This window comes from Globicephala melas, chromosome X (genome assembly GCF_963455315.2).
Source record: "Globicephala melas chromosome X, mGloMel1.2, whole genome shotgun sequence".
NCBI lineage: Eukaryota > Metazoa > Chordata > Mammalia > Artiodactyla > Delphinidae > Globicephala > Globicephala melas.
The window spans coordinates 42269594-42294548 of NC_083335.1; the positions used below are offsets into that span (position 1 = coordinate 42269594).

Consider the following 24955-nt stretch of genomic DNA (forward strand, 5'->3'; position numbering starts at 1 on the left):
GAGATGAGAAAACAGAGGTATAGAGAGGTTAAATAACTGGCCCAAAGGCACTCATTTAGTAAGTGGCAGGGTCAGGCTTTGAACTCAGGCTCTAGAGTCTGTGCTCTAAATCAAGATGCTACCTCCAAGGCCGAGAAATATACACAGAGCTCTAGAGGGCATATATATTTGTACTTCTTTGGTTCTCTCCACTGTGCCTCATAAATTGCTCTGCACACAGAAAGGGACCAACAAATAGGTGTGTTAATTGATTTTTCTGCAAGAGTAAACAACTACCACCAACTTGGGATCCACACTGATGGACAGCTAGGATTTAGTTTGGAAATAGGGGAAGGTGGGACATACTAGCTGAGGGAGAAACCAGTTGTAGGTTAGCCCAACAAATATTTATTGAGTGCCCACTCTAGTGATAAGTTATCCCACTCTGAGGTAAAATGCACCAATTGGAAATCACTAACATGGAAAGGGGACCTCATGGTATACTGGCTACCTCTGTAGTGGTATTGGCTGTGAAGAGGCATGAGGGAGCCTTCTGAGGTGCTGGATCTGAGTGGTGGTTAAATGGTTGTACACAAATGTGGTTAGCTGGATATCTTAGATTGTACATTTTATTATATGTAAGTTATACTTCAATTTAAAAAGTAGGGCCTCAGGTACCTCATATTGAGCTGCCATCTTTTTTCAGTGGTACTTTCCATGCAAAGTTTATATTCCTGAGGACTTAGCCCTGGGCTCTCTCCTTCCACTTCCTTGAACATGGCAGTGGGCACTTTAATGTTACAGTAGCACAGATATTTGTCTACATTCACTCTAGACTCTTCATTTGGTCAAGCTCAACAGAGCCTATCCTAACTGCAGCTTCAAAAATAAGCAAATGACCTGACCTCACCCAAATGAATGAAAGAGTGGCATTGGTGCAACTCCAATGACATATGTGAAGAGTAATCATTCATTCATTCCCCAAACAGAATTTTAGCCATTATCCTGAATAAAATGAATATGAGAGATCAACCCATCAAGTACTTGGAATGTGCATCAAACATTAGTGCTTCCCAGATAGGGCTGGCCCCATGCATTGGTGAAGTAAGCAGTTTTCTCCTAGTCCTCCCACTAGGACGCTGTCATAGTCAGCTTGGGCTACCATAACAAAACATCATAGACCAGGTGACTTAAACAACAAACATTTATTTCTCACAGTTCTGGAAGCTGAGGAGTCCAAGATCAAGGTGTTGGCCAATTTAGTTCCTGGTGAGAACACTCTACCTGGCTTGCAGACCGGTCACTTTCTCACTGTGTTCTCACATGGCAGAGAGAAAGAATTTCTCTCCAGTCTCTTCTTCTAAGGGCACTAATCCCATCATGAGGGCTCCACTCTCATGACCTAATTACCTCCCTAAGGCCCCACTTCCTAATATCATCGCACTGCGGGGGCTTCATTATATGAATTTTGGGGGACACAAACATTCAGTTTGTAACAGACACTCTGATTTTGCAATTCTCTCCTAAGTAGCTGGAAATACCAGCGCTGTGTTAACCAACAAAAGAAGGGGTGCCATCTTCGAGGGACCTCTTAATTATTTGGGAATGTAGGGTGGGTTCATAATGAGTGTGCTGGAGGTAGGGGGGCAGGAAGCCCTATAGCCTCTCATTAGCATAGCTTAATTTATCAGAGCAGCTAGTTGTTGATTAAGAATTTTTTAAATGTCTACTGGTGCCCAAGCCTGCACCCAAGAATCTTCAAATCCCTGGGTGATGGTAGTGGCATGGGGGGGGAAGGGCAGAGGGTGGGAGCAATGAGTTCTGGCTGGAGGAGTACCTGGCACATTGTTCAGAATTGCCAGTGCCTGGTAATAATAAAAGTCAGACAGACTTTTGCTTGGTTTTTATTATTTTAAAGTTCTCTACAGACGACGTAGCCACCTATAGCCTGCACCCCATCTGAACAGCTCCCACCGCCCTGCATTTGGTGCAATGGTGAAGGGGTATGCTGAAAAAGTGAGGGGTGAGGGTGAGCAGGATAGACTGGTTAGAAGCCTTCAAATCCATGTTTAGAAAAGCATCAAGATAGCACTTTAAAAAAAGATGGCACTTTTTGTTCATTTGCCTATAAAATGCATCTGGCCACCAGTAGCTTCTAGGCCTCCCCCAAGGTCTTAAGTGAGTGGAGTGTGACTAGCAAGCTCTTAAGGACTTAAGTTGGTCTCTACAGAGGAAGGTTTTATTTTGTTTTTGTTCTTATCTTTTAAAAAAAGTTATGCAGAGCTTCTTTTTAGCATCAAATGCTGAAATGTGTATGTCCTCAAATATGCATATTCTTAGACCAGCCTAGGTCTTTGCCCCAGTGCTAGCTATTGTCAATTATTTCATTTGTCTTTGCTTTTCTGTTAACTGGCAACATGATCCCAGGATGACTTGTCTAATTGACTTCCGGTTAAGATTCTTGCAATGCCACAGTATTAAAAACTGTAAAACTAATTCCTCTTATCTGCAAATCTCTCATCCTGAGAGATCTTTTGGGCCTCACAACCCTGTGAGGGAAATGGAACTGCTGTGTTTGTCTCCCACAATGAGCTCAACCTACCTCAGTGGCCCTAGGAAGACTGAACTGTTTATTCTAGAGGCAGAATCACCTTCATTTGATCCTGAGCTCTGCTCTGTTAACTGTTCTGTGAACACAGAAAGCATGAGGCAGAAGTTCTCACAAAGACAAATATCTCTAAAAGATCACTCCAGGAGCTGGGACATTGGTATATTGAGAGCCAGAGTGAAAGTCTGGCTTCCTTATCTGGAAAAGACCACCATAGTCAACACCTGCCTTACAGGAAGATTGTAATGGCTACTGGAAAAACATAGATAACATATTTTTGTTCTGGGGCTCTGGAGAATCAGATATTCTTATCACTTTGGTCACCGGTTGGGAGATAGTCATCATAACAGACCACTGAAGAGAACTGCACAGGAACTCTCTGGGGCCAAGCATGTGAGCCAACTGGTCCTGTGTCTGCTTCCCTTCAGGGTGGCTGAGGAAGGGGCAGTTGTTTGAAGCTCACTACTAAACTCAAGGAGGAAAACATGCCTATGGTGGCTTCTCCCACATGTCAGATGTGACCTCTTTCTCTCTCTCTCTCTCTCTCTTCTCTCCTGTTACAGTAATCCGGTACAACAGTGATCTGGTACAGAAATACCACCCTTGCTTCTGGATCGATGGGCAGTATCTCTGCTGCTCTCAGACAGCCAAAAATGCTATGGGCTGCCAAATTTTGGAGAACAGGAATGGAAGTAAGAGATCTGATCAATATAATTTCTCCCTCCTTTGACTATCCATCACTTTCTCAGGGCTCTATCAAACCCAGGTTTGTACATTTTGGCCAGTGCACAAAGGAGGGTGGGAGAGGAGATTAGTGGGGGCCAAAATTCAGCTGGTGCTCTGCTCTTCCAGCTGGGTGACCTAGCATTGGGCTGTATCATTCCGGACTTTTCCTAACTTACGTAACGTCAATGAGTACAAGAGTAAATTTCCTGACCAAACCTGTCCTTGGGCCCTTTCTGAAGATGCACTCTGTATCCATCGTCACTGGTTTCTCACTTTGCAGGCTTAAAACCTGGGAGTTCGCACAGAAAGACAAAAAAGCCTCTTCCTCCCACGCCTGAGGAGGACCAGGTATACAGGGAAATTGGGTGCTGCTACTGTTTAAATTGAAACTTACAATCACACCCTGAAAACAGACCAAAGTCTTAGAATTCTCCCTGGGATTTGGCAGTGTAAATTGGTATTCTTGCTGAGACAGGGGCTTTGTGCTTCTAATTAGGACTTCCTCTTCAGTGGAGAGATAGAGGGCTAGTAGGAAGCTCTTGGCAACCATTTAATCAAATCACCTGTTGAAAACAAAACAAAGCCTGATTTTTTTAAATGAAAAATATTTTCAAACATAAAGCTGAAAATTTTTAACAGTGAATATCCATATACCCAACATCTTGATTTTATCACTATTATATTACTTTAAAACTTGATTTTGGGGGTTATTTTTTGAGGTCTAGAAAGCCCTTTCTCATATATTGTAAGTAAGCAAGGCAGGAATTATTATACTCATTTTACAAACTAAGAAAAGAAGATTCAGAGCCACTTAGTAGGTCCATGTACTAGTTTAGTGCCAAGAAGCTTTCCCGATTATGGCTGTACATGGTTTTTGTCCAGAAAGTTTAAAAATACTGATGCCTGGGTCCAGCCCTCAGAGGTTTTGACATAATTGGTCTTTGAAACTGCTTAGGTGTCAGGATTGTTAACCACCTGCTAGATGGTTCTGATGTACATTCCAGGCTGAGAGCCCCTGCATGGGTGCTTAAAACTGGTTGTTGAATGAATGCTGAATAAACCTTTTATTTTGCCTGATTTGGGTTAGAACAGTGTCTCCAGTAAGCCAGAGAGTTGGGGAAGAACAGGAGAGTGCTTCATATCTAGCCAACATCTAGCCAACCCCACCCCTACTTTTTCCTCTTAACAACACAGATCTTAAAAAAGCCACTGCCCCCTGAGCCAACAGCAGCACCTGTCTCCACAAGTGAGCTGAAAAAAGTTGTAGCCCTTTATGACTACATGCCAATGAATGCAAATGATCTACAGCTGCGGAAGGGTGACGAGTATTTTATCCTGGAGGAGAGCAACTTACCCTGGTGGCGAGCCCAGGATAAAAATGGGTGAGTCCACGCCTGCCCTTCCTGAGCCTTGTGCCCACCTACTCTATACACACGTAAAATCCTGCGGCATAATTCCCCTACTCAGTATCCTGATCAGAAATTGTTCTTCCCACACCAAAAGGAATATGCTCTCCCTCCAAGTACTTCTCAGAGGGCAGCTCTACACGTGGCTACCTCTCTGAGCCTGTAGAGTCTGGCCCACATGTTGTCGAGCACATGTAATCAATGCCACATGTGCAGAAGCTACACACTTCACTGGCCTAGCCATGCATTGGCAACATGATTCTCTTTGAGGGAGGGGCATTTTATATACCTTCATTCAAGATTGGTTCTGAGCCCAAGGATACAGGGCATCCAAATCTTTCTCTCACCCAGGATGGGAAGTGCTGGATGATCTATCACGTTGTCTCCTCTACAGGCAGGAAGGCTACATCCCTAGTAACTATGTAACCGAGGCAGAGGACTCCATAGAAATGTATGAGTGAGTATGCTTATGTTCCTAGCGCATAATCTTCCCAGAGGAACTAAATATAGTATAAACTTTTTTATAGTTTCAACAAAATTTTGATTTCAAGATACCTATTAAAATCAGTGTCAACTGGGTCAAATGATGCCACTCAAGTTAGTGCCTCTGTCTTACCCTCATCCCAAACACCCTGTTGATGAAAGCTGGAGAGGTCACCACACCCCCTCCTCCCCCCAAATCCAGAAGAACCACACTAAGACAACCTGACAGGAAACATTTGAAAGGTGAAAATGGCAAACTTCTGTGGATGTGCTTTCTCCCTAATCATGGAAGTGGGTTGTCCTTGAAGGCCCTGTCCCTGATCCCTCCCCTGCAACCTTCTGCCACCTGCCTTTGCCCTCTACTCTCCATTTCCATGATTCTTCAGTGCCAAGCACGTTTTGGGAAAGGGATGTAGTATGCTACGCACATGATAAGACACTCAGTAAATAGAGGTTGAGTGAATTGACTGACTCACTGGCATGGATGAGCCACAGATAGCCACTTACACCATGGCCTAGGAGCCACACAAGCACTCTCTCTTTACAGGTGGTATTCCAAACACATGACTCGGAGTCAAGCTGAGCAACTGCTAAAGCAAGAGGTAAGTATGTGACCACAAGCAAATAGCATTCTCCTTGCATAGCAAACAAGGATCCTGAATTGCAGGCTTGCTGCTGTCCGCCATCTCCAGGCAAAGCAGTGTCAACGCTGTCATTTTATGGGGTCCCAATTATACTTTTCGCTGTCAAAAGCAATGAGGCTGCAGCTCAAACATGGAACTTGGCAGTGAAATCAAGGCTTCTATAATATTTTCTCTCGGGTTTGGGCAGGTGGGATGCAGGTGTGAGCACCACTTCCTCCTGACGGTCAGCTTCTTTTTCATCGTTTCAGGGGAAAGAAGGAGGCTTCATTGTTAGAGACTCCAGCAAAGCTGGAAAATATACAGTGTCTGTGTTTGCCAAATCTACAGGGTAAGTGTTACTGTTTCAAGGCCCTGGGGACAAAGGACAGGGGTGCCCAACCAACAGTTCCTTAATGAAGTGCTCCTCTCACATCCTCTGTCACTTAAACTCAAAACTCATCTCACTTCACTTCTTGGGCCCTTTGGACCCTTGTTCCCAAGTTGCTGACTCAGCATCCACTTCTTCAGGGAACCTCAAGGGGTGATACGCCATTATGTTGTGTGTTCCACACCTCAGAGCCAGTATTACCTGGCTGAGAAGCACCTTTTCAGCACCATCCCTGAGCTCATTAACTACCATCAGCATAACTCTGCAGGTAAGTACCAGGGGAACCAGAGAAGAAGGGTGTGACAAGTACCAGGAGAAGCAATTTAGGACAAGGTGGTTAGGGGAAGAATAAGCCTCACAGGGTAATGGGAATTAGCTGTGAAAATAAACCCCTGTGATGCTGGGTCGAGGTCAAGTGAAGAGGTGGTCAAAGGCAGAACTTATGCCCAGTAGGGACTGACTCCTTATTTGGTGATTGATGCTCAGTGCTAAGGAAAGACATAAAGGAGACTGGTAATTAATCAATCAGCAATATTCATTGTGTTCCTGGTGTGTACTCAGCAATTTTCTTGTTACTAGAGAACACATGAAAACTATTAGTTGAAGTCCCTGCCCTCAAAGGACATACAGGCTCAAAAACATCAGAAGAGTTTCTAAGCAGTGTAGACATTCTAAAAACTGGGAGATTGGTGAGAGCACGAATACATGGGAAAAACTTCATCAAGAAGGCTTGCTGCTGTCTACCATGTCCAGGCAAGGCAGTATCAAGGCTGTCATTTTATGTGGTCCCAATTACACTTTTCAGTATCAAAAGCAGAAGTAGGATGTGAGTTAAGGCTAGGCTGGGAGGTGGGGATATATTTAGCTGGGTTGTATATTTCAGTTAGCATTCTCTCTTTCTTGTCCCTGAAAAACATCTGTAAGAGGAGAAACTTCCAGAAAAATTCGGGTTGATGGAGATCTTCTGGGATTCAAAATGTACTAGAAAGATGAACACTGGAAGCGTGAGGCTTTAAGTGAGGGTGTGTGAGGCATCTCACCCCCTGCTCCGCACCAGCAGCATGACTCTCTTTGTATGTTTCAGGACTCATATCTAGGCTCAAATATCCAGTGTCTCAACAAAACAAGAATGCACCTTCCACTGCAGGCCTTGGCTATGGTAACTGATTATTTCTCTAGGGTAGGGTGGACCGGCCAGTTGGAAGGACTACGTCTGGCAGACGCAACCAGACCTTGCCTCTCAATCATCCTTGCAGCACACTGTTCTATCCCAGCTGCTGCGAGGAAGGTTAAGAAGGAGCCAGACCAAAGTTATCTAATGATTTTCCTCCCTCTGGTGGCTCCTACTGGGACTGCAAAAACACAGATTCATAAAGGGATTTATTTTTTAATTGTGGGAAAAAAATCATAAAGGGATTTTAAGAGGATGTCTAGTTTATCTTCTTGTTTTATGCCTGACTTGTACTTAAATTCCCAGACTCCTCCAATCAGTAATCCCCTGTCCCTGAGATTTACCTGAGGAAAGATGGATTAGTACCCCTGAGAATTTCCCTTTTACTGCTTGTCTATTTCTACCCCCAGTAGGGATTCTTATCTATTGTAGAAATTATACATACATGACTCCCAAATAATCACATCAAGGCTTTGTTGTTATAGGATCATGGGAAATTGATCCAAAGGACCTGACCTTCTTGAAGGAGCTGGGGACTGGACAATTTGGAGTAGTGAAGTATGGGAAATGGAGGGGCCAGTATGACGTGGCCGTCAAGATGATCAAAGAAGGCTCCATGTCTGAGGATGAGTTCATTGAAGAAGCCAAAGTCATGATGTGAGTTACAGTCCAAACTCAACTCTCCATCCAGTCTAGGAATTACCAGGATGGTTCCCACTGGGTTTTAAGGTGATTTATAGTAAGAGAGATTTGGGACCATGGCCTGAGGTCAAACTTTGATTGGTGGGAGTAACTGCTAAGGTAGTCATTTCTCTTAGATATTGGTGGGCAGTAGTATTGATCATAGGCGTGTACCATCTCAGTAGCATTTGGGGGTAAATGTAGAAAATGAGACTTTCAAAAGGAAGACATTCTGATGTAGCCTTAGTGTTCATTCAGCCCTGGGCTTGTTTCCTGTTCTATTGATGGACTCCAAATCCTGGCTCACCCTCATATATTAGGCACTTCTGGAGTTTAGGGTAGGAAGGAGGAGCATCAACTTGTTATTTTGGTCCCTAACCTGACACTCTACTCCCAGGCCAACTCCTTTCCTCCTCAGCTCCTTTCTGAATAGTATTCAGAGCCAGAAAGGGAGGACTGGTTCATTGCCTTTCCTGTAGGAATCTGTCCCATGAGAAACTGGTGCAGTTGTACGGCGTCTGCACTAAACAGCGCCCCATCTTCATCATCACTGAGTACATGGCCAATGGCTGCCTCCTGAACTACCTGAGGGAGATGCGCCACCGCTTCCAGACTCAGCAGCTGCTGGAGATGTGCAAGGATGTCTGTGAAGCCATGGAATACCTGGAGTCAAAGCAGTTCCTCCACCGAGACCTGGTAGGACCTCAGAAGGATTGGCCTGGGTCCGAGGGCTGAGGGGGTGGAAGTAGCAAAGGAAGACCTATCACACATGGCTGAAGAGGGTGGCTGGAGCCATCATTTCAGTTTTATCTAGAAAGCACTATAAGTTTGGTGAGCCTCTTCCCCAGTGGTCAGCCAGTCAAAGATCTCTGGCCTCAACACCACAGGTTCTGCCATGGTGGGAGCTAGAGCACTCACTCCCAGCCCCCTACCATGACAAGGAAATGGTGGGGTCCTTCAGGGGCAGAAGGGCAGCCCTGCTTCCTGATGGGACTGCTCTTAGCACAGAAGCATCATTTTGGTTATATCAGAGTCACAAACTGGGGGTCTGTTGGTACATTTGTTTTTTTTTAATGTTATATATTAGTCAGCAAACACTTAAAAACATTTCACATTAAATAACTGAATTTCCAGCTTCTCTTGAAAATCTAGACCGTCTTGTAACACCAGGCCCACATTCTCATAGGCCATGCTAACAGTTGGCTGGAGCTGACACCTATGAAAATGTGGGCCTGGTGTTACAATATGGTCTAACTGATTACAGGAAAGTGGCTGGCCTCCTTTAGACCAGACACTTTCCTGACACCTCCACCCACCCACTTCACTCTGTCACTTCACCTGCCTGGCCTCTGGAGGCATCCGAGTTTGGGCCCCTGTTTATTTCAGCCAGGCCAAGGCTCAAATCGCCTTAGTCCCACTGGTAGAAAAGCAGAAAACAAAACACACTTGCCTTCTGTTCTCCCTTAACTCTCAGCATTTCAATGCAGGAAGGGTTGTCGTGGAATTGCCAATGTGAGTGAAATCATTCTGCAAGTCCTCAGTGCTTTACTTATGACTACGGGGGTTGCTCTATATGTGGTGGAAGTGCATCAAAATTTCTCAGTGGCATCAACTGACTCCTGTTAGGTGGGAAGGTGTCTCTATGTGAAGATGAGGCTTCCCTGGCTTCACTCCCTTGGTGGGCAGAAGTTTTGTGCCTTTAACCTCTGTGCCAGGGACAGAGTCTCACTGGTATGTGTTGCACTGCAGGCGGCCCGAAACTGTTTGGTAAACGATCAAGGAGTTGTTAAAGTATCTGACTTCGGCCTGTCCAGGTGAGTGTGCCTTTTTCATTTTTCCCTCTAAAAGTAAAAATGGCATGGTACAAACATGAGGTGACACTGTAATTTTTAATCCTCTCCCTTTTCCCCCTAATTCTAGTCTTTTCCACCATCTTTCTATACCTTTTCTTTCTCTGAATGGTTTAAGTCACTTTCCACCTCTTGTTTTATTGTTATATCCCTCTCTTCTCCTTTGCTCTTTTTTTAAAAGCTAATTTCTCCAATACTTTATGTTGATCTGTTAATCCTGTTGACTTTACTCCGTGTCTCATTCTTTCCTAATCAGTCTAATTCCCACTGACAACTGCAGAATAGAAGGAAGGGAAGGATGAGAAAAGAGAAAGGAAAGAAGGCTAGAGAAGAGGAAGGGAGTACCTATTAGATCTTATTTCACTTCATCCTTGCTGTAACCATATTGTCAACCAGGAAAGCTAAATCAGATATGAAAACAGGAATCTGTTAGAAATAACATTTGTAAAAGACACTGGTTGGCCTGTAGGCGTATATTTGTGCAACTCTTGTGGCTGTGCCAAGAAAATTTAAGCAAATATCAAGCTCTCCAAATTCTAACAGTAACAAGTCCTGAATCCTTTGCAGGTATGTTCTGGATGATGAATACACAAGCTCAGTAGGCTCCAAATTTCCAGTCCGGTGGTCTCCACCAGAAGTTCTTATGTATAGCAAGTTCAGCAGCAAATCTGACATTTGGGCTTTTGGTGAGTGGATAAGATCACATGGATTATACAGCTCAAAGGAAAAGGAATGCAATGGAGGAAATTCACACTCTGTAACCTGCACAGAGAGACCGTTATTTGTTCTTGTTTTCATTCATCTAATTCTTAGGGAGTCAGGCACCACAGAGGTTTCTGGGGATTAAAAACAGTAAACTAGACATGATCCCTGCCTTCTTAGAACTTAGAATATATTGAGGGAAACAAACAATTCATTCAGTATGCCACAGCTTCTGAATACTGATTATGTACCAGGGACTCTGCCAGACCCTATAACTATAAAGACAAATAAGATGCTGTCTCTCTCCTAAAGGACTAATAGTCAAGGGCAACCCTGATAACCCTCCAGTGTACTCAGTACTATAGCAGAAGTTTGAACAAAATGAAAAAAAGCACAGAGGGGGGAACCAGATTGTAATGTTTGAGGTTGATTTAGGAAGACTAGGATCCCTACTACCCAGAAACAACACATTTTTTTTTCATTTTCTAGGGGTGCTGATGTGGGAAATTTACTCTCTGGGGAAGATGCCATATGAAAGATTTACTAACAGTGAAACAGCTGAACACATTGCCCAAGGCCTACGTCTCTACCGGCCTCATCTTGCTTCCGAGAGGGTATATACCATAATGTACAGCTGCTGGCATGAGGTAAGTGTTTTATTGGGACCTCAAATTATTTCCTTGAACCTACTTTCCCATTTAGCTGGCCAAGCACCCCAGCCCCACTCTCCTGGGCCACATAGCAGCTGGGCACAGACAGACAGCTGTGCACATTCTTGGATCCTGGCCTACATCCCAATCATTTCACGGCCAGAAGGTTTTCCAGGCCCATTCCAATTCTCACTAGAGTATCATTAGCAGACCCCAATACCAACTTGGCTTTAGGGAGAGGGGTGTTGTGGGGCCATGTCATCTAGCATAAGCAGGCAGCCAAAGGCACTCAGACAAGTGTATGGACATTAAAAAAGAAAAGTCATTAAAATCTGTGTTCATTCCTTTGGGAGTCATTTCTTCTACTTTACTAACTGCACACCTTTTCTGGCTGTGGTCCTAAATGAGATTTTTTTTAAAACCCTAAGGCCTGAAAGGAAACTAAAATGGGTAGTGCTCATGTTTTTTTTTTAAATACAGTGCATTACGGGATATGTGGGTAGATGTGGTATTTTGAAAATAAACAGCCTGTCCCACTATTAAAATGCTTTGCTGCTCTCACCTTGGGTTCTTCCAGGGGTGCCTTCTCCACTTTCAGTAGATCCTTGGCAACCTTAATTTGGCAACCTAAATGTCTAGTAGGAAATAAGTGCTCAGCTCTTAGTTCTGCCCCACTAGAAACAGGGAAAGACAGACAGTGTCCAACAAGCATATATGTGAACCTGGAGCCATCTCTGCGGGGTGAAAAGTGGGCATTTGGATCAGAACATGGCTCCTTTCCCTTAACAAATCACTGAGGTCACAAAGAAAGTTTGGAGAAAGGGAAAACCCCTAGGAGCCATTTCCCTTCTCTCTCCCATGCCAAGCAGGATTAAGGGTGATTGACTATGCTCCCTCCCAACTAGGACATCCTCACTCTGCTAGTTAAGTATTTCAGACAGGCACTTTCTCCACAGCCTGTTTAAAGCAGTAGTCATGAAACTGGATTCACATCAGAATCCCTGGGAAATTCTTAAAACTGCAGATGACTGGGCCTTATTTCCAGAGATTCTGATTAGGTATGTCTAGAGTGGGACTTGGGTATGTCTTTTTAAACTTCCCAGGAAATTCTGATACTCAACTAGGTTTGAGAATTCAAAGGAACAAGAAATTGATGACTTTTTGGTTCTGATGGATTGAGACCTTTCTTGCATGAATATGCCCTGAGTCACTAAATACCTCAGGGGCTTATGGACCAATGGCTATCACAGAGGGCCTTAGTCTGGAGGCCAGATGGTGGTAATAAGAGGTCCCAGGTGCTTAGGATCCCTACCCAGTGATGCAGCCCATGGTCTTGAAATGTTAATTCCTTTGTTAACTTTGGCTACAGGATGGTAGAAACAAGTGTTTGAAACCAAACTAAAAATTATCACAGCTTATAGGATTTCAGCTCTGTCAACCACTTAAACTTCTTTGGTTGCCACTTGAGGTTCCAAAATAAGAATGCATTGGTGCACAATTATGTAATGAATTTTGCCCTTAGTTTTAATCAGTGTTTGTCAGTGGAATTTTCACATTGTCCTCACCACATTAACCACCCGAATTACTAAAGATTTAAAGTGCACAAGGACTTTATGGAGCACTTCTATTTCTCCCCCCACCCCTTTTTTTCTTTTGGTAATCCACAGGGTATGCTACTGGGCATATAGCATAAACTTCATAAACATTTGCTGTTTACTCACTGTGCTTCCCTTGAATTTTGGACTCTAGTCCACTGTAACACTCTATTTTTTCTTTGGTTTTAGAAAGCAGATGAACGTCCCACCTTCAAAATTCTTCTGAGCAACATTCTAGATGTCATGGATGAAGAATCCTGAGCTCACCAATAAGCTTCTTGGTCCTACTCCTCTACTCCACAAGCCCCAATTTCACTTTCTTTGAGGAAATCCCAGGCTTACAGGCCCTGGAGCCTTTGTGCTCTTGCTGAATACACAAAGGCCCCTCTCCACATCTAGGAATGCCTTTCTATCTCTTCCCTTGGATAGTACCTTCTGAGCAAAGGCCAAGGAATTATTGTGCCTGGTATTTTCCCCCAGAGAGGAAATTTCCCAAGAGTATTAAAACAGACTGAATTTGGGATGGAAACATTTTTGGGGAGGGAGGGAATGTAAATAGCCTCACAATGGGTCCAACTGCTCTTTGGGTAGGCAATAGAGCTTGCGGGGAGGGAGGTAGAATTTGGCAGGAATAAAATGGTGTCATAAAAATGGGATGGGAGGGTGTTTTGATAAAATAAAATTACTGGAAAGCATGAAAGTTTCTTGCTATTTCGATTAATCATGCAGCCTCTCTGAAGCGCCCTATAAAACTGCTGTGTGGCACTCGTCTGTCATATTCCTACTTGGAGAACTCCACAGGATTCTCCGCATTTAACCCCTCTGGCTCTTGGAAAATTCTGCTTCTGAATCAGAGACAGTGATCACAAACCAAAGCACACTGCCTGACACTCGGTAGGCATTAGATACTATTGGAATGAATCTCACAGTTGGAGACAAATTCTGCCAGATCCTCTTTCCCCTACCTCAGGCGGGGTAAATTCCATTAAAGAACTACAGCCAGGGGCCCAGGGCAGCTAAGTGACGGGCCCAGCAGTCCGGGCCGACCACTAGCTTGGCAGTGGGGAAAGCGCGGGTCAATTTGGAAGCCGGCAGGGGCGGGGCTGTTGGGCCGGCCAGGAACGGGCCACATGGTCTGAAGTAACTTCCTTTTTTTACCTTCTTTCTTTCTTGTCTTTCTGAAATAAGGTCTCGACAGCGCCACAGCGCTGGGCGACGAGTCCTGTGACCTCAGGGGTCAGTTGTGGCGCCGCCGCGGGGTCGCGCGCGGGAAGGCGCGAGGCGCGCGGGCGGCTGGGAGGAGCGCCCAGAGCGGGGGGCGGGCCCGCGCGTAGGGCCGCGCGCCGGCGCAGTGCGCTCCCCGCGCAGTCCCGGAGGCAGTGGATTGTGGTTCCGGTTCCGCCGCGGAGACACGTGAAGGTCGGTGAGTTGGTGCGGAGTTTGTCTCGGCACGCGTGGCCGCGCAGGGATGGAGTCCTCCTCGTCTTCCTCCGCAGCGGGTTTGGGCTCGGTCGACCCGCAGCTGCAGCATTTCATCGAGGTAGAGACTCAGAAGCAGCGCTTCCAGCAGCTGGTGCACCAGATGACGGAACTTTGTTGGGTGAGGAGCCTGGGGCTGGGACCTGGCCACTGTACCTACTTTCCTGCCCTTGCCTCGCGCAACTCGCCACGACGCCTGGGATTCGGGGAAGGGAGAGGACCCAGCAGCACCCCTTGGTTTCCTTAGGTTCCTCAGGTCGAGCCGGAAGGGAAAAAGAGTGACTCCGCTTCTCAGAGGGCTGTCACGCCGGACCTCGGCTTTGTTAGTGCAGAGGATTGGAGATCATAGAAGACTTATGCCGTTGTCCCAACCAGTACTTTAGGCACCTAAGGTTGAAGCTGCCAGTGCTGGTCACCAAGACTGATGAGAGCCCCAAGTACTGGGATTTCATTTTTGGCACCCTGAGTCCCAGAGAATCAGTGAATCTCCTGTCCCTGCACTCTTCAGAGTTTGCCTTGATTACTCAGTTGCTCTAAGCGTCCCTCCTGAGAAGTGAGTGGCTCTAGCCCACTAACTATAAAAGTGGGGTAATCTCTATCAACATACACACTTTTTTGCCTTCTTGTTGGATTGTTGTGTAATACCAAGCCGTTTCAGGTCTGAAGGTTGAGGAATTGAGTATGCCCAGTGAGGGGACTTTGGCAAAAGGGTAGAAGGCATTTATTTGCAGCTTGGGATCAAAGTGTTCTCTGGCAGCCAAAGACAGCATAACTGCCCTGCCCTGACATACAAAATTCACAGAATTCAGAGGCCAAGGATAATTTTCCTTGGAAGTGGAGAATCTGAGGCTTGTGTACACAACAGAGAATAATGAACGAAATTCATTTGAACCATAAACTTATGGTATTGCTGGACTCTGACCCTTAAAAAATGCTTACTAAACTCCTGTCTGCCTTGAACCAGAGTGCTTTGATTCTTTTTAAAAATCTGATTCATTATATTTGGACCAGCAGGTGGTGTGGTTAAGGACTCCTTTAAGAATCTGAAAGTTGTGGGCCCTTTAGGAAAATTCATACAATTTTCCATTCATCTTGAGAGAGGATTCAAGAGCCTCTGGCTTACGTAGACGTTAAAGAATCTCCAGTCATAGATATTCTTTTTTCCTTTGGTAGGTTTTAGTGTGTCTGAAAGGCATTTAATGCAAGCAGCATTGTAGAGTTCTAACCAAATTCAGGGAAGGGTTAACTTCCCTTGTATTTTGCTACCTATCTTGCTTTGTAACATCTCAGCTCCACCATTTTCTGGCCCCATGACTTAGGACAAAGTATCTCTGTGCCACAACTTCCGTCTTTGTAAAATGAAGATTAATAATAGTATCTATTCCATAGGGTGGTTGTGAGAATTTAATGTAAGGCTGTAGAAAATTGCCACAAAGTAAGCTGCCAAATGTGAACTATTATTAACATATCAGATACTGTTTTTAGGTGAAGTTTTTCCTCTAAGCAACAAGAAGCTCCCCTTCCTTTTTTTGCCAAGTTCCCTTTGTGATTCTGTATCTTGTCCTGAGCAGGAAAAGTGCATGGACAAGCCTGGGCCAAAGTTGGACAGTCGGGCTGAGGCCTGTTTTGTGAACTGCGTTGAGCGCTTCATTGATACAAGCCAATTCATCTTGAATCGACTGGAACAGACCCAGAAATCCAAGCCAGTCTTCTCAGAAAGCCTTTCTGACTGACCTGAGTATTACCTCTTTGGAAAAGGAAGGTAGTTCAAGAAATGAAGAGCAGTTGATGGGATGGTTGAAGAAAAGGCTGTGGGGGGATCGGCTCCCACCTTTGTCACTCTTGGGACATCCTGTCATCTGAGAATGAACAAAGACCAATTTTTGTGTGTGGGGGTGGTTTGAGGGTCAAATGTGTTTGGGGTTGTGTTTTTTAATGCTAATCTTGGGAGAACAATTGACAGATGAATGGAAAACTCTACTAGATGTATATTACTGTATGTGGGACGATGCTTTCCTCATAGTCCCGTTAACTGCTTCCTACAATTTTAATAGTGGAACTGCTCTATAATTTGATAGTGGGACCACATAGGTAATAATCTGTTATTTGTGTGGATTCCTTTCAGATTTCTGGAGAGATCGATATACATCTTTGTGTCTCTCAGAAAGGGCAGCAGTGGGGGAAAGAGTAATTTGGTACTTTACTGTAGGCCTCCTTATCTAATGTTTGATTATCAGTGCTGGAAAAAAAAATGTATGCATTATTCATACAGTACATTTCACCTTTCTAGGTTATCTTCCTCCCTTATACTGTGATTCACTTAAATATCTGTATGTAAAGTACAGTCTTGAGCTAGTACAGGTAGCCTGAGAGTCTAGAGGCCTTTAGTTAAAGGAATCTAGCCAGCGAACATAATTCTCATACTAAACTGCCACAAGGAACAAGTTAACTTACCCTGTATGTCAGAGTCCAAAAAAATTTAAAGATGTGCCTAAATGAAAAAATAAGTTATAATGATTTAGGCCAGTCAAAAACTTAACAGCAGTTTCAGGTAGAGGTGCATGCCTAATGTAAATCAGCATAGTTTCCATTTACTGCGTCCTTTTAATCACTGAAATAAAAGCTTCTACAAGATTCAAGTCTGATTGAGAAGGCTTTCTATTCTGGTTATCACCTACACCCAGGAGAGATTTGGTGTGGGCTGGTTCCAAGGCTGAAATGTAGTCAGCCTGGGTACCTGTTCTGTGAAAATTATCGTACAGTATTCCAGGGACTGCTGACCTTTTTGTTAGAAAAGAGAACCTAGAGATGAGATGGAGAGGGAAGGAATTCAGTGCTGATGGTTAGTTCCCTGAGTGTAGAAGAGATTATAGTGACTGGATTCCCCTCCTCTTACTTCAGATCCTAGTGGACTGGAGTATAGACCTAAAGTGGAACTACTTGTTGGGAGCCTCTAGTGCAAACCCATGAAAGTTGAGAAATACACATTTCTAGAAGCCTCAAGTCCCTGTTTAACTTCCCACCATATAGGCACTACAAGGAAATTTTTAAAACTCCTGATGAAAACACAATTCACCAAACATTTAAGTACCTACTCTGCCGGACACTGTTTTTGGTGCCAGGATTTCAGCAGTGCACAGAAACAGTCCCTGCCTGTGTGGAGCTTCTGTTTTAGTATGGGGAGACAGGCAACAAACACATCCATATGTCAATATAATGAGTGCCGAGGAGAAGAAGCAGAGTAAGGGTGTCAGGGAATGTTTGTGGGGCATTGTTATTTTAGCTAAAGATGATTGGAGAAGGTCTCTTTGGGGAGGTGGCATTTCAGCAGAGACCTGAAAGAACTAAGTGACCAAGTCATGTAGGTATCTGAAAGAAGAACGTTTCAGGTAGGGGTGACACCAAGTCCAAAGGCCCTAAGGTGGAACTGCATGCTGTGACACCAGTGTAGAAGAAAAGTCGAAGGTCAGTATGGCTGGAGTAAAATGAGTAGGAGAATAGTAAGAAATATGGTCAGAGACAGATGGGGGGATGGCGGGTGGGGATGTGCTGATCATGTAGGGCGTTATAGGCCATTGTGAGGACTTGGCTTTTACCAAGCAAGATGGGGAGCCATTTGAGGGTTTTTAGCAGACAGTGATGTGATATGACGTGATATAACTTAAGTTTTAGCAGTGCCTGGCTGCTGTTTGGATAACATGTACATGGTAAAGAAGAAGTAGTAGAAGCATCAGGGTAGTAGGAATAATGGCATTCGAAGTCCAGGAGAAATCAGGCTTTTAGGATGAGTATCTGGTGTATACCTTGTGTCTATATGTCCATGTTGATTCCCGCCCCCCCTATAAAATTTAAGAGTTCATGTAACACCTCAAGTCATAAAGGAAGGATCCTTTAGTCTTCTCCATATTCTTACTTATTCCTTTTTATTATATATTACTTATTATATTTTTTACTGTATCATTATTTCTTATTCTTCATTACCTGTTAAAGTATTCTCATTACCTTTAGACACAAACTGATATGTCTGTTTTACAAAGTATTATTGCTTGCTTAGCTAACGTACATAATAAGAAAGAGGATCTGTCAGATTCATGTAATACGCTTGAGCACCAAGTATATTTTCGACTCTACTAGACACAGGACAAGGGGAACGAAAAGGTAGACCATTTGCCTGCATCCTCTTGGAGGTTATGTACCAGAGCAACAATTTGAGCTCGTTTGTTTTGTCAGCCTAAGAAATTTATTTTCAGAACCTTGATAGAAAGGGTACTGTCAGCCCTAATGACATTCAAAGTCCTCATTTCAAATATTCAGGGTAGAAAATTCAAGATTCAATATAAGGATTGGATTAGCAGACTCTTCCTGAAATGAAAAGAAGCCTAAGATATAAAATATAAATACAAAGCTGCTCTGGTGGTGGAGGTGTCTGGAGGCCTGCTTGCTATTGTCTCCTGCCCATCCCTATGCACCACGTCCCCTGGTTCCTAAGGCACTGTCTCAGGACCTCTAGGGTTTATGCAAGCATACTGTGAAAACTGGAACCAGACTATCCCTAAGGCCCCCGCCCATGAATGAACATTAGGGGTAACGCATACAAGGAAATCAAGAACTTGATATTTATTTATGCTAACAAATCTCCAAGGGAGTGTGAATTAAAAAACATAAGTCAATAAACCCCATGTAAAATAGCCTTTACATGGAAAACAATTGATGGTCCTTTTTAAACCAATTTTTCCTTGTATCAATACCTTAGTACAAAATTTTGGCCTAGGGAGATTTTAGCTCAGAGTCCTCATGCTCCCTCTCAGCCTCATTTTTTTGTTTTTGGCATCTTCTGGACTCAAAAGAGGTTGATAGAGAAAAGTCTGGTAACCTTCATTTTCATTCCATGGAGGAGTAAGGGTATTGTTTACATTTATTGATCTTAAGTTAAATGACAGTAGGTATGGACCAAAAGGGATATCTCAAAAGCTATAGAGGAAAAATGGCCAAGAGCTATGGAAAGGAAACCACAGGAGGTACCACTAAAATTGTTGAGGGCCATATGCTGCCATTTCTTGAAAAGAATGGCAGAGCAGGTCATGACAGCAGTAGGGAAAAGGAAATACTACATGGGAATGACTGCATAAGTACTGAAAATATCCAAGGCCCTGTTCAGATAGTTTATCTGAATGCTTACACAAATCACAAGGCAAATCAAGAGTATCCAGCCCAGGGCTGGTTTTGTGATTGGCTTCCCTAAAACAGCTGCTCAAGGCAGTGTCCAAACTTGATACCTGACACAGAACGTGAGCCAACAGAAGAGCAGATGAGAATATACACCCGAGGTTACTCTGGTCATCCCAAGGTCCCACTATGAAGACAAGTAAGTGGAACTGATCACAATACACAGGGCAAAAAAGATGACTCCTGCAATAAAAGAATTGAATTACTATTTTTAGTGCTTATATAAGAAATGCTAAAGCTATTTGACAATTAAATCATTACATTCTTAACACCTTAACAAGTGAGCAGCATTTGAGCAATTAGCTGTTTAATCTATGAATTAAAAGTTGTGTATCTAAAACTATGTCTTGGAAAAATCCCTCAAAAAGGCAAAGCCTATACAATATAATTGTGCTACACAGAAATACATAGAAGGGATAATTAGGATATGGCAAACCAGGATTCAGAGGTACTGACCAGGAATTCCAGATGAGCAAATGGGCCAACAGAATTTTGAGATGTATCTGCAATATAATAATAATAGCTATGCTTTATTGAGGGTATGCATACTGCTTGCCACACAATGTACTAAGTATTTTACATTGGATCATCTTTAAAAATTAACAATTCTGTGTGAGAGGAGCTATTATATTCATTTTACAGATGGAGAAGCTGAAGCTCGGAGAATTTATTCAAGGTTACACAGCTAATAAGTTATAGGAATAGGATTTGAGCCCAGGCAGTTTGACTCCAGAGCTCATGGGCTGAAATACTATACTAAACTGCCTCCTAAAGTGTTTAAAGATAGGAAGTAATGTTTCTCTAGAAGGTGGGGCCAGAATGATGGGAACATTTCATTCTAGAGATGCCATCATAGAGTGGAAAGAACCGGAGTTTTAGAGTTAGGCAGAACTGGGTTCAAATCTTGACTCGGCCAGTACCTGCGTGACATTAGGGAAGTCACTTAACCTCTGATCCTCAGTTTCTTTATAAAAAACTTAGATGGTAATGCCTGCCTCACAGGGTTGAAAAATGAGAGTGCATGTAAAGTGCTTGGCACACTGTAGGTACTTTAATGTAGCTATCATTTATTATTATTTTTCAGAACTGAGCATCTTTGATCATCCTGGCAGAGTTGTTGTCTGGGAGAACAAGAAAAAAGCAAGAAGTCACTTCATGAAGCTAACTAGTTGATAAAGTGGCAGAGCTAAAGGAGCATGTAATGTTAAGAAGTTTGAGTTTTATGTTGCAATCAATGGATAGCTGTTGGAGAATTTTAAAGTGGAATAATATAATATTTGTACTTGTTTCATGACAAAAGTACTACCTGCATGTTTTAAAACTTTCAAACAATATAGAATTGCTTACGATAAATGAAAGTCCTCCCCTTACCCTCATATATGCATTTAGAAAGATCATTTTTACAGCTATATGGTAGTTGATTAAGACTAGGAGAATAGTAAGGGTATTTCGTTAGTTCAGGCAAGAGACTGTGGAGGATTGAATTCAGATAGTGGAAGTGGGGATGGACAGGAGGGGACATGTTAGGAATATGAGGGAGCTGTGAGAGAAATCTGGAGTAAACTGGAGAGGGAGTAAGACATTATAGGGAAAGAGGTAGGGGATAGAATAATGTGCCAGTGAGACCATGCCTTGGGACTCAAAGGGCAGCAGAAGTGACTGGGAAGAGAGGGAGATAACACAACTGATAACGTTGAACAGGCTTCAGAGAGGAAGTTACACAAATGGCCATCCCCATGGGTAACCCCTGGAATTTATTGCTGCCCTCCAATTTGAGGAACATAAGCATATCACCAAAGTCAAAAGATTACTCACAATGTTCTATAAACTTTTCATGGGAAAAGTTAGAAACAAGCCAAGAGGAAAAGAAAGATAAAATATTATTTGAGTTTTAACACTGTATTCTGATGAAGCAAGGAGGAATGAGTAGAAAGATAAAAAGGAAAAAAAGTGGGGAGGCAGGGAGTCAGCAGTACAGTCATCCCTACAGAGGGATTGGTTCCAGGACAACCCCCCCACCCCTGCAGATACCAAAATATGCAGGTGCTTGAGTCCCTTATATAAAATGTAGTATTTGCATATAACTTACATCCTGCTGTATGTATATTTTAAATCACCTCTAGATTACATATAATGCCCAATACAATATAATGTAAGTGCCATGTAAATAGTTGCCAGAGTTCAGGAAATTAAAAGTTTTGCTCTTTGGAACTTTCTGGATTTTCTTCCAAATATTTTCAATATGCGGTTGGTTAAATCCACAGATGTGGAACCTGTGGATACAGAGGGCCTACTGTATTTGTTAAACTGTCCTTCAGACCTATAGTTATTTCCTTAAAGCTTAAACCATTTGCTACATAACATGACTGACCTGTGTATTAAACCAGTATTGTTCAAATTAAAAATCTCAGGTGGTCATGATATTGCTAGATGTACCTTGTCACTACAAAGGAAACATCAACACGGGTTAGTTGCAACAGCTATCCATCATTATGTGGCAGCATACACCACCAGGTTGAAAGAGCTGATCCCCATTTTTCAAGCATTTTCTTTTTTTTCTTTCCCTTAGGCAGGTCCCAGGGATGCTTTATTTTCTTCTTTTCTTGAAGCTGCCAACGCTTTGAGGTTCTTCCCATCAGATTAACTATAATTCCTAATCACTCCATTCTCCACAAGACAAACATATAGGCTCTTAGCATAGTAAGGGTTTTGCTTTGAATCACCATGGGAGAATAGACATGGGACAACATGCAGAATAAATACAGGGAAGTTACAAAGGTTACAGAATTTTACAAATTTCTAACAATCAACTCTGATTCATATTCCCTTCCTTACTGATACAGTGATTACCAAGATCTCCTTCGGTCTTTATTCTTTAGTGGGCTTTCAGCTTCCCCACTTCACACAAAACTCAGAAGTGAAAAAAGAAAGGGTTATTAATTTTGTCTACATAAAAAATTATGAACAGCAAAAACTTCCATAAGCAAAGTTAAGAGAAAAACAAATGGGGAACAAATATTTGAAACTTTTCTACAAAGGACCTAATTTACTTCTTATATAAAGGGCTCCTACAAGTCAATAATAAAAGAACAGTCACTCGATAGATGGGCAAAGGATATAAGGAGACAGCACAAAGAAATAGAAATGCAAATGGCTCTTGAACATGTGAAAAGATGTTTATATTTAAGAGAAATTTTTAAAACCTGCACTGAGATATCATCTTTGTGGGTGCAAGGAAGCAGGTACTCTTTACTGGTCAGAATGTAAATTGGTACCACCTCCATGGACAGCAGTTTAGTAATATCTACCAAATTGATAGATGTATAAACCTATTCCAGAAATCTGACTTCTAGAAACTCATCCTGCAGATATACTCACATGTACAAAATGAGGAACCTCTTTATATACTGATATGGAATGAGCTCCAATACATATTAAATTAAATTAAAACAGCAGTATTTAAGACACAATATGCTACCATTTGTGCAAAAGGGGGGGATTAAAATACATGTACACATTTGCTTGAATAAGCATAAATTATCTCTTGAAGGATATTGTTAACATTGATTGCAGGGAGAGGAACTGGGTGTTTAGAGAGTAGGAGTGAGAGGGAGACTTTTTACTATATATCTTTTCTCTATGCCTTTTGAATTTTGAATCATGTGACTATATTACTTATTCAAAAATTAATATTATTTTTTGGAAGAAAAATCAAACTCTCATTTTTATATATTCTTGTACCCAGTAGTTTGTAGATCCTCTTGGATTTTTCTAGTAGAAAATAAAAAAAACATATCATCTATAACAACATTGCTTTTGTTTCTTTCTAAGCCTTACACTTTTTGGTTTGTTTTGCTTTATTCACGGGCTTCCAGTACAATAGTGAGTAGAAGCATTGCTGGTCAGCATCCTTGTCATCTTCCTGACTCTTCTATTCACTCTTCTAAAAAATTAATATTATGTTAAAAATAAAATTTCTCCCCACTTCAGAACTCTGAGCTCTGTACTAAGAAGCAGAGAGGTGATGGAAACCACTTCCAGGAATAAAAATCCTATATCTCAGCTTCAGTAATTTCAGATGCCCACTAGTTGCAAATAGATTATTTATATATCTAAGGACCTCAAGTAGGGATGGGATAAGTGGGGGCTAGTGAGTAAGGCATTCACCTTGTGTGCAAAATTTAAGGGGATGCCAAAAAACTCAGTGATCAAGATAAATACTTTAATGCAATATTTTAAAAATCAAAATTAGTGCAAAAATTCATGATGAACAAAACATCAAAATTTTAAATAAAGACAATGCCATACTGAGCCATACTGGAGTGTGAGGAAAAAGGAAAAATGTGGGCCCCATATATGTGTTTTTGTGTATTCTTGAATGGTTAATTTTTTCCCGAACATTAAAGCAGTTGAAAAAATGTTGGAAAAATTGAAAAGTAGATACATTACAACTCACAGCATTAAGTTTAAATATTTTATCAACACTAAAAGCAGAATTAAAATTTACTTTCCTGCCTTTAATGGAAGCAAATTCATCAATAATATTTTCATTAAAACCAATAATAGTCTCATTAAATATTTTCTTAGGCCTAATAAGAATATATAGAATTTGGGGGAAGTGCTAGTAATCTAGTGGGATTTATATGCAATGTAGGGGCTTCCCTGGTGCAGTGGTTGGGAATCCGCCCGCCAGTGCAGGGGACACAGGTTCGAGCCCTGGTTGGGGAAGATCCCACATGCCGCGGAGCAACTGGGTCCGTGCACCACGACTGCTGAGCCTGCGCTCTGGAGCCCGCGAGCCACAACTGCTGAGCCCATGTGCCACAGCTACTGAAGCCCGCGTGCCTAGAGCCCATGCTCTGCAATAAGAGAAGCCACCGCAATGAGAAGCCTGCGCACAGCAACGAAGAGTAGCCCCCGCTTGCCGCAACTAGAGGAAACCCGCGCGCAGCACCGAAGACCCAACGCAGCCAAAAATTTTTAAAAAATAAATAAATTTATAAAAATAAATAAATAAATAATACAAGGTGGATATTGGAGAATCTCTGGAAATAAGGATCACAAGGTAGACATGTACTATTTAGTTACGCCATGTTAAGGAGTTTAGATTTTATTTTGAAGGTGATGGTGAACCTCTAAAGTATTTCAAGCACATGTTTTAGGAAGATTACAATCACACCAGTGCCAAGGACTGAAAAAGGACAAGACTGGCAGTAGGTACCTGATAGATTTTTAAGTCAGAAATGTAATTCCAAGGTAGATAGGGTAAGTTTTTTTTTTTTTCTTCCCGGACTGGGGCACGAACCCGTGTCCCCTGCATCGGCAGGCGGACTCTCAACCACTGCGCCACCAGGGAAGCCCGATAGGGTAAGTTTTGATGACTAAATA

At 42.7% G+C, this 24955-nt stretch overlaps 2 protein-coding genes across 4 annotated transcripts in view; both read left to right on the plus strand.

Annotated features, from left to right (window-relative positions):
* Positions 1 to 13483, plus strand: part of BTK (Bruton tyrosine kinase) — a 28283-nt gene extending 14800 nt beyond the window's left edge. For both annotated transcript variants that reach the window (XM_030840497.2, XM_060292160.1), the window contains 14 exons: positions 3151 to 3279; positions 3594 to 3661; positions 4508 to 4695; positions 5114 to 5176; positions 5750 to 5804; positions 6095 to 6174; positions 6354 to 6481; positions 7298 to 7372; positions 7870 to 8041; positions 8545 to 8761; positions 9815 to 9879; positions 10483 to 10601; positions 11107 to 11264; positions 13052 to 13483. In XM_030840497.2, the coding sequence (XP_030696357.1) occupies positions 3151 to 3279; positions 3594 to 3661; positions 4508 to 4695; positions 5114 to 5176; positions 5750 to 5804; positions 6095 to 6174; positions 6354 to 6481; positions 7298 to 7372; positions 7870 to 8041; positions 8545 to 8761; positions 9815 to 9879; positions 10483 to 10601; positions 11107 to 11264; positions 13052 to 13123 (1589 nt within the window). In that variant the 3' untranslated portion in view covers positions 13124 to 13483. The remainder of the gene's footprint in view (positions 1 to 3150; positions 3280 to 3593; positions 3662 to 4507; positions 4696 to 5113; positions 5177 to 5749; positions 5805 to 6094; positions 6175 to 6353; positions 6482 to 7297; positions 7373 to 7869; positions 8042 to 8544; positions 8762 to 9814; positions 9880 to 10482; positions 10602 to 11106; positions 11265 to 13051) is intronic.
* A 764-nt stretch (positions 13484 to 14247) lies between these two features.
* On the plus strand, positions 14248 to 23362 carry TIMM8A (translocase of inner mitochondrial membrane 8A). 2 transcript variants are annotated; one of them, XM_030840499.2, is made up of 3 exons: positions 14248 to 14462; positions 15913 to 16103; positions 20652 to 23362. In XM_030840499.2, exons 1-2 carry the CDS (start codon positions 14331 to 14333, stop codon positions 16072 to 16074), a joined length of 294 nt encoding a protein of 97 aa, XP_030696359.1. In that variant the 5' UTR covers positions 14248 to 14330; the 3' UTR covers positions 16075 to 16103; positions 20652 to 23362. The 2 variants fall into 2 exon arrangements, with proteins under 2 accessions (XP_030696359.1, XP_030696358.1); XM_030840498.2 differs by lacking the exon at positions 20652 to 23362 and having other exon boundaries at positions 15913 to 16975.
* The last annotated feature ends 1593 nt before the right edge of the window (positions 23363 to 24955 follow it).